Source organism: Calliopsis andreniformis, chromosome 9, assembly GCF_051401765.1.
Source record: "Calliopsis andreniformis isolate RMS-2024a chromosome 9, iyCalAndr_principal, whole genome shotgun sequence".
In the NCBI taxonomy this organism is placed as follows: domain Eukaryota; kingdom Metazoa; phylum Arthropoda; class Insecta; order Hymenoptera; family Andrenidae; genus Calliopsis; species Calliopsis andreniformis.
The window spans coordinates 759,449-768,904 of NC_135070.1; the positions used below are offsets into that span (position 1 = coordinate 759,449).

General features: G+C 37.8%; 2 protein-coding genes across 2 annotated transcripts; both read right to left on the reverse strand.

Annotated features, from left to right (window-relative positions):
* Window positions 1-2,482: 2,482 nt before the first annotated feature.
* On the reverse strand, window positions 2,483-3,139 carry LOC143183282 (uncharacterized). Its single transcript, XM_076384807.1, has 3 exons — window positions 2,953-3,139; window positions 2,776-2,873; window positions 2,483-2,695 (listed from the first exon to the last, which is right to left on the reverse strand). Exons 1-3 carry the CDS (start codon window positions 3,137-3,139, stop codon window positions 2,483-2,485), a joined length of 498 nt encoding a protein of 165 aa, XP_076240922.1.
* Window positions 3,140-4,994: 1,855 nt separating this feature from the next.
* Window positions 4,995-5,970, reverse strand: LOC143183813 (uncharacterized). The gene is made up of 3 exons (XM_076385550.1): window positions 5,732-5,970; window positions 5,497-5,627; window positions 4,995-5,200 (listed from the first exon to the last, which is right to left on the reverse strand). The coding sequence occupies exons 1-3, from the start codon at window positions 5,968-5,970 to the stop codon at window positions 4,995-4,997; spliced, it is 576 nt and encodes a 191-aa protein (XP_076241665.1).
* Between the last annotated feature and the right edge of the window lie 3,486 nt (window positions 5,971-9,456).

Below are 9,456 nucleotides of genomic sequence, written 5' to 3' on the forward strand. Positions count from 1 at the left end.
CGAGTTTTAAAACTACATGTTATAGATTTTCACCTTCTCAGTAATTTATACGATTCGAGAAGACGATACAGATCTGTAGTGATTGGCAATGAAATGTCAGTGTTACAAAGCTGAATCTCTTTACGTTTACAACTCTGCTGTTATACAATTACGGATGCTACATTCATTTAATTTTCTTAAGGATATTCAGGTTACATACATGTCAGGTACTTATGTTCCGTTTTTTAAGAATAAATATTATGGGTAAATATAAGATAGCATACATAAATATTTACTACTTATAGATTTTTTTAATAAGAAAATGAAAAATTCCGTTATATGATTATTATTACTATTATTATTATTATTATATCTTTAATATACTAATCGTACATCCTTATTAAATTATTTTACTACAAAATACAAGCAAGGTATAAAACTGAAATTATATGTTCAACTCAATCACAATGGGCAATGCAGGGTATTCGACAATAGGTTTCCAAAATTTCAAGGGATAGTTATACATGCTGAAATAAAACGAAAATGTAGATAGATGAAATTGCGTTTCAGGTTTTGTTTTCGACTTATTAATTGTTTAGAAAATACTTAAAGTACGCGTCAAGTGTGCCTGACTTGGGACTTATTCTACTGACTTTGCTGTGTATGACCTGACTAAGGCTGCGGTTATAGTCGATACATTTCCTGACGAATATGTCCGAACTATTTATCGTACGTGCGAGACAAGTTTAAACACATTTGTTAGAAAACGTACTCACTGTAACTGCAGTCTAATGCACGTCGTCAGTAGAATAAATCTTAAATCAGACACATTTCACGCGAATTTTAGACTTACACTGACAGATCTAGAATCGCCTTTTAAAATTTCTAATACCTGTTGTTCAACACTCCACATAATTAGAAAGAAAAATAAATTGCCGCTTTTAATTTTAATAAATCTTTTCTGAGAAGGGTTAATTAATTGAGTAAAGGTAGAACCAATCTTAATTTACCAGAATGCTTTCGTAATTGCGTAGTGAATACCAAATGAATTTATTGTACAAACATTATTAGATAAGTATCTTCTGCTCAGTCATCATCGCATTGTACTGTCTAGCATCATTACCCATTATATTAAAGATAAATATCTCAGTTCCAATCGGACCCTCTATGTTCTTTTCACAACATGCGAGAATTCTCTACGTTATTAGAAGCATCATATCCAAGAAATTTTCTTCTGCAATGCCAGAGGAACATAATAAATCAAGAAGAATTGAAAGGCGTTTGTAATCTAACAAAGGAATCAATGTTCATAATGTCAGTAAAGTATTCTTAGTACTATCCATCTACGACTTCTTCGATATCAATGAGTTGGAGTGAAAGGGGCGATTACGTTAATCGATTATGAATGAAATCGAATACGATTAGATACGGTGTATAAATGTCGCTAAATTTATATTGCCAAAGGTGAACGGTGATGCTGGATGCGACGTCTCGACCTTTTCCATCAAATAGCCGGACACTTTGGCGGATTAGAAATGCGGGAATGGTTTCGTGAAAAACCCGAATGCTTTCACGTCGATCGTCAACTGGCGGTATTCTAAGCGTCAAGGCATACAAAGATTAGTCTGGATTCGATTCCAATTTGGTACGTATGCGTCGTGCATCGTGCATTTTGTAGTTTAGAAAACGGTATAGCGATACGACTCGGTATGGTGTGCTGTCGATACAGGATCGATAGCGAGTAGCATACTAATTATACAATGTACAAACGGAAGGTGGGTTTCTGGCACGTAGACGCATCGCGAATATCGAGGCCTTGGAAAATAAATTCGACATTGACAGAACTTTCGTTACGTGCTCCTAACACTGATTCACGTCCGCGTCTTACGTTTGCTGACCCGCACAAAACGGTACGTTGCGTTGTTTCCTTAACAAAATAGAACATTTCTGTAACAATGTTTTGCGACGGGATCGCTGCAGCTGTTAATTTAGGCAGATGTTTTACAAACAAGCTAAATATAATTTACAGGCGTTCCCGCCGTCGATGTAACTGATTAATATTATGCTAGTTTCGATTTCGACGTTAGGCTCGACGGCTGAGAAAAGGGAAAACCAGCTCTTGGAGCTGATCGCCGCAGAATCTGGACCGAAATGCCGTTACGCGGTGCTGGAAGTAGGTCACCAAATATCTTATTATTAGTCGCCTCATCGAGTGCTACTCAACCGATTTTGTTAATCGTCGATCGAGAGTTGCTTAATTATGCGAAATTCGCGTTACTCTTGAATAACCGTATATTTTTATAAAAGTACTACAAATGGTACAAAAAACCGATTTTGAGGTTTTTATCAACTAGTAACTTCCTGATTATCATGTATCACAGATGCACAATTTGGTTTTCAAAAAATTATCTGAGTTTAGAAAAAATAAAAAGAGAACTGAAGTTTAACGATTATAATGTACTTCTATAATTTGAGGTATTTATGTCACATAAAGAAATTTTGTTTATCTTCTTCCCCAGTCGTCCATATCTTCTGGCTGATGGAAATCGTGGTAGAAGTGCTCGTGATACTCGGGTTTGTGGACCACTACTACTTCTGATCTTTGCGAATTTTTTATTAGGCTGTAGATCATCATAAGTAATGCTATTTTCCCCACAAAGATACTTTTAAGCAGATTCAGCTTTATGGATCCGATTGCGCTAGGTAGGGACAATAACTAAAAATAGACATAATGTCAAAATTGTTGTGTTTATGAATAACATATTCGATAACTATTTACAAAGTATCGCCTCAAACCTGTATCATAAGTGGAGCCATCATCATCGCCATTCCAATCTTCTTCAAAGTACTTTTGAATTTCAATCTACCTGTGCTTTTTCCCTCCACTTCATTTCCTAGAAAATGTAACACCGACGTGCATGAAATAACATCTTTTAATTAGAGATCATTGATACGCCTTCATGCGCTACTTACCATTAACTAAAGCTGACATTTTTAAATCGATCCTTGTCTCGCCATTTTCAATTTGCAATCTGATTCCCCGTGAAATATCTAATTGCAAAGTCTCGTTGAAACCCTTGAAATTTTGTTCAGATCGAACAAAACTCTTGAACACAGTCATGAAACAGAGACACCAAAAAATTGCTTTCGCTCCATCCATGGTTTATAGTCATAGATGTCTTAAAATGTTACTCTCTAAAAAGATAAAATAAATATTGACGAAACCAATTCTATAACCTTTATTATAATTGTTTCTTATATTAAATTCTTTTATTACTGTCCCGGATATTCTATCCTAATTTAGATTATCCACTTCTAAGCTTTCTCTAAGGCACCGTCTTCTTCTGAAAGAGGAAACACATCGAACTCTTTATGGTCAAAATAATTGACCACAGAGATTAATTTTTTTTGTTCTATCTAGTTCTGTTCTGTTCAGATAGAATTCAGACTTACTCCTTATTGGTTTGATCTAAGTACTTTACATGTATTTTACGTGTTTTTGAGCGATTGTATACTTAAAGGGTATATGTCCATGTAAATAACTAAATAAAATAAAAAAATGAAAATAAAACAGCCTCGCTTACCATTTTCGTAACAGTTCCTCGTTATTGGAATACAGAATCTCAATCTTAAACACCGTTAGTCACTGGATTGCGTGTAACACATGAGATCCTGCAAGTATATATCTGTACTTTTATCTCAGTTCCGTCGACTCAAACTCAGCTGGCACTCAGAGTAAACAATTTTCCATCCTTTAACACGTCGTACACTGCTTCGCACTTTTGGAAGAAGGGACCGCTTTTCTTTTGAATATTTCATAAACTGCAAGTAAAACGCGTCTTCCTTGGTTTCGATCGGTAAGGAGACTAGCAGGTAATCTGCGAAGCGGAGAGCAGACATTTTTCCTTTTCGCTCTATGCTCACCCCACTAAGCCTTAGAAACTGGGTCTGTGCAGCCTGTCGGTACAATTCATGTCATAGAAGGTGTAATAAACACATACGGTTGGCCATTGACTCCAAACTCAACCGAGCTTGAAACACAGAAGATTTAACTGACAATGAGAGCAGACGTTGAAAATGGTGCTTTCGGTTTTCAGCGACATGTCAAGAACTTGACGTAAATCAAGTGTGATTTAAGTTGATCTTACAATAACTCAACATTTTCGAACGATAAAATTCTTGAAATTAAATATTTGGAGAGATTTCGATCATCGTTCGTACCTTATTAGATGAGTAAACGGTGACAGAATAACAAAATGATCTTGGCAATAAATTTAATAAATAAGTACTACGGTAATATACATGACATAATAAATAGGTAAAAACACGTTGATGAACGTGTAGCGTATTACAAACAAATTATTGGTAACGTGAGGTAAACGGTTTTTCCTAAACTTAAGAGTCTGAAATTTTGGTCCTACTGTTTCGTCGGTAATTCGACGTGTGAGACTAATCTAAACTCTTTGAAGCGTTCATTAGGCTCTATTTGTGATACTGAGTCGGTCTTAGGTTTAACATAAGGTAAAAGTCCCAATACCTGAATACTAACGCTAATCTTATTAACTTTTAAATTTGAATTCTATCGCACTAAAAAACAAAACAGAAAATAATATAATTAACTAGTATACTGAATTACTAGGACGCAATTTAAGTGTCGAGGCATCTATAGAAATACCTAAAAAGGCTGTCCATTTACTGGGACATTTGACATCTTAAATATCTGGGTATTGGGACATTTACTTTATACTTCTAAAACTATTTTTACAACATCTAGAGATCCTTTGGTTCGCAAGAGATGTCTCTATAAGCTATACATGAAACTTATTCGAACGTCTTGAATCAGATTGATTGCTGACCGCAGCAATCATTTTATCAGTGGCTACTGGTACCAGAAAAGAAATATGTACTAGAAATGGAACAAGGAACGATCGCAGACTGTACGATAGCCTGATTCCTTTCAAGATCGTCGAGATTGTTTCGTATCCGCGCTGAGAGGATTCTATAACGTTTCCTGATTATCCTCTGTAATAATAATGCTCTTCTTCTTCTGGACCACTGTGTGGCGGTATCCAACCATTGTATGCGTGATTGTGAGCGAGTGGCATGCTGTTGTGAACGTGCACATGGACCGGTTGAGGTGACCAAGACGATGCATGCTGCTGCCAACCGGAGGAAAACTTCGCTATTATCGTGCTCAGCTTGAGCATCAGTAGAGTGGCACCTGAAACGAATTTGTATCGATGTACATTCCTGTGGTCGTAAGTTCCGCGAATCAAAGCGACGGCGGAATAGTGAAGGCAGACGAAATAAAGTTATGATTTAATGAGGTAAAGAAGTCTAAAAAAAGAAAGTAGGTTCACGGTTAAAATTTGGCCCTACTGAACAAGTTAATCGTGAAGACACTATTGATAAATAGGTCGACGGTGTCTCCTAATCGCGTATGCACGCGGTGTACTCCAACCGAGCTGCACCGTTAGCTTTACGTACAATGGACAATACTCCATAATCTGTGCTTACCAATGAGCAATCCCTTTAGCGAGATTATCGTCAATACTGTCAGCATTGTCATCATTACTCCCATTTTGTACACCATCGGCATCAACATGAACTGTATTCGTTTCACGCCAAAAGTTCGACCTCGACTACCGCTCCTCTCTATATATTTAACATTTCATTAGTTTCTCAAACCTAAAGCACAACTGTATTTCATGTAGTAAAATTTTTTTTAAATATCACAGTATACATTTTGAACTCACCTCGAACCTTATTTTCGTCGCCAAACAGATCATCCAGAAACCTTCTGACCAACCAAACATCGGGATCTCCGATAGTGTTCGTGGAAACTGACACAAGTTTCGTGAGTTTTGCGCGTGCAGATTCATCTTTGCTCACCGTGGCGACTCCAACGCTATCCACACTCAACGAGATTGCGCTTTTTGAAAAACTGGTCGCGAGCAACACGCACGCCAACGTCCAACCAATCGGCCGCATTATCGAACCGGTTACCAGCGATCACGTGATCCACTTCATCTACAACGCGGATTCGCTCAGATAAAGGATTTAATGTGGCTTGCGAGCGTTTCTCAATCGTCAGCTAGGAACTACGAACTGCGGACGTGTTAATCGAGCCCGCACGAGCCGGCGTATGATTCGGACGACTGGGCACGGCGCCGTTCGAACTCAAAAGAGGATCGGCTGATGTCTGCGCGGTAGATCTGCGCAGCGACTCGAATTGCTGGCCGGTAATTTCGTAGATGCGACCAGTACAGTTGAAACACTTTTCGAGAAGGCCACCACGAGTGTTTCGCGTACTTTGTGCGTTCCATAGCCGATCATCGCATCGTTGCGTTCTCAGCGATGTATTTTTTTTATGCTCCCGCTCATGAATGCTGCATTCTTTGCTTCATCTGTAGATTCACTCTAAACACGTTATCTTAGAGACAGAAGGAAAACGGATAACATACGCGAGAATTTTGGATTAAATATTGTATCAGAATTTTTCGCGTGTGGAACACTTGCTATCGTCCCACTTTCTATGTCATTGCGACGGTCACTGTCCCGCAATCATTTGCAGGCACTCCTCACCTTGACTGAAACTGCTTGACCGTGGAAACATGCGGTTACTCGGAACATTGATAATAGCTGAAGAGTTGGGAAATATTTGATACTCTTTTTCGATGGTCTCGACCCACACAGCACAATAATATTGCTGCAATGTCTCTGCAATGATACGGTGCAAGATTGTAATATTGCACCGAATGTATTCCTGCAAAGTTGCGGCAACGTTACAGGTATTTATTTTTGGAATATTACGGTAATGATCCTACAACGTTTCAGCAAAATTGTGGCAATGATCCTGTAACGCTTTGACAATAATACGGTATGGCGTTGCAGGTTTACTCCTTTATTCGCCCTATGCTATTGCATAGTAATATTTAGTAGGAGTGTATTCCTGCAACGTTTCGGCAATGTGGCCGCAATATTACGGACACGTTAAAAGTAAATGCAAAGGAAATGAATTAAATTACAATAAACATCAACTAAATGTTCATATATTTCATATGTAACAGATTAAATATTTGTAGCACTATTGTTCGATACACTGTGCGAACGCATAACCCGGGTTTCTGCTTGGGCTAACCATTTACACCCCGCGTTAATTATCTCTGCATCGCAACATGTATGTCCTCTTTCTTCGCATGCAGCGTGTACTAATCCTGGGATAATACGGTTAAATTTATTTTACAATTTTAAGTGATGAAATAAGATAAATAAAAAAGTTACTTACTCAGTACTAGCTTGTGGATGTTGACGAAACTTTTGAATGATTTCTTTGATTTTTGTTCGTGCCATCTATAGATCATCGCCATACGCGTTTCTAATATTTCGTTTAAAATTAACGAAGTTTTTAATAAACTCCAAACTCAAGTTTAGAATGAGTGTAGTCTGGAAACTGAAGTGTAGGTCTCTAGCCTTGCATTAAAGTGTATTTGTTTAGAGGCTGAAATTATAGTTTACAGCAAATTACAGAAGAGATTAAATTACAAATTAATACAAGTGGCTCGCAACGAGATGATGATTACTCCAGTCAGTGAACCATTCACTCTTAACGCATCATTGCTCCAATCACCAAGAATAGTAAGATCTATCACAAATTTCGTAAATTGGATATCCGTGTGCGTTGTGTTACCGCGAAATGCTCTAAGCAATTAAGTTACATAATATTGAAGATTCACCTGAGCCGAGCGATTTCACTTGTTGAAATCGAAACAGAAAGTGTAGCGTTGACGATCTCGAAGTCTTCGTATAAATTATGAAGTGCGCGGTGAAAAAACATCATCTGGGTAAATAAGCGGAACTGACGATTCTAGCGATCACAAATCGTACTTTCAAAGTCGTTTGCAGCTAGGTAAATCAATAAGTGCGCTGTGAATGCCCCTTAAGAGTAGCCTGCAACTCGACGGATAAAAGGAAGAAATGCAGTACAGGTTTAGTGCATCGGGTTTGAGCGTCCGATCCAGCAGGGAAAGAGAGAAGAAGAGGTCGAAGAAGGAAACGAAGGAAGCCATCTTAGAAAATAATGCACGTCGTAAAAATTCTTTACCCTCCCGTACCCTGTCCCTGAGAACTCCTCTTCCTCCCCCTAGCCGTCCCTAGTCTCGATTCCTTCAAGGACTAAAAATTCTACCCCTTACGCCAGAACCAGAAAGGCTGTATTAAAGATGAGCTTGAAACCTGGTTGGACTTCGTTGGAGCTGCATCCTTCAGTTACCGAGACTTCTTCCCTCCTTACTTTTTCGCTCTCTTTTCTTCCGATCTGAGAACATTCAATCTTGGCAAAGACCTTGGAAGCTGCGTTTAAAATATTTGTTATAATAATAATTTTGAAGATGGGATGAATTATTTGATTCACTCAAAATAAAAATTTTTTGATCAGTTACTTATTATTAACCCTCAATTATCGACGTGAAGTTTGACTAGCTCTGTGCGATACATTTGCAGTTATTTGTCTATGTAAGACTTCGTAATAAAACTTATTGTTAGTAATGTGTCATAACCTAGTTTCTATACATATAAAAATTAGCATTAGATTAATTTGATAAATATTTAATATCACTAATTGTAAGTTTTGGGTCGAAATCTTCATATCCTAAAATTCTGTGTTCGTAATTAAGAGTTAATTTGAACACCTTGATAATATCAAGAAATGAACACTTAGCACTTGGTGATTTACGAATTTGCGTTTATAATGTCCACTCAGAGGCGCCAGTCGAGTGCAAAGGGTTACTTTATCTAAGGTCAACTTTGCCAACCAGCTTCTTTTTTCCATACTAACTGGAACTCTTTAAGAAAGAAAAGGAACTAACAACTAACAGAAATCTCTATTTCTTATATCAAACACCACGATTCGTTCGAAGATAGCGTCAAATTCTGTTCCGCAACGTAACAGATACCTTTTTTCGTTGTAGATAGTATGTACTAATAAACGTACGCTGACCTAGCAGAATCATAGACTAAGAAAGAAGTGCGAGTAGACAGTAACGTGGTAGGGAAGATGATGGGCAAGTAGCGAGAGACGAGTGAGCGAGCCACAGGTGATGCCCGCATTAGATCTCGTGCAGAAAGGTGTACCACGTTATTTTCCAAGCACCACTGCCTCAAGGCTAATTGGTTCATTACCACCATGTCCGCAAAAAGAAATAGAACTGGATTCTCGTAGAAATCGTCTACTGAGTATCATCGTGGCTTCATTGACCAAGTCGTCCCTTTGATAACTCTAATCCCTGAGATGAATAGAAAGACACAACTATGGGCTTAGTTATCTAAAGGAGATTCATTAATTGTCTAAGTTTCAACATTTACAAATTCACATTGTTTCCTTCTTTTTCTTCAAAACTTGTTCCATTTTAAATAATCACTTATTAGAACCATTGTACTAATCTTCATTCTTGATGGTAGCAAGGTCCGTTGAGCTAA

Coding starts and splice junctions, on each gene's coding strand:
- LOC143183282 (XM_076384807.1), bottom strand. CDS start 3,139: ATGGATGGAGCGAAAGCAATTTTTTGGTGTCTCTGTTTCATGACTGTG. Junction 2,874..2,952: donor AATGTCAGCTTTAGTTAATG/GTAAGTAGCGCA, acceptor TACATTTTCTAG/GAAATGAAGTGGAGGGAAAA. Junction 2,696..2,775: donor TGGCTCCACTTATGATACAG/GTTTGAGGCGAT, acceptor GTCTATTTTTAG/TTATTGTCCCTACCTAGCGC.
- LOC143183813 (XM_076385550.1), bottom strand. CDS start 5,970: ATGCGGCCGATTGGTTGGACGTTGGCGTGCGTGTTGCTCGCGACCAGT. Junction 5,628..5,731: donor GAAAATAAGGTTCGAGGTGA/GTTCAAAATGTA, acceptor TATAGAGAGGAG/CGGTAGTCGAGGTCGAACTT. Junction 5,201..5,496: donor GCTAAAGGGATTGCTCATTG/GTAAGCACAGAT, acceptor AATTCGTTTCAG/GTGCCACTCTACTGATGCTC.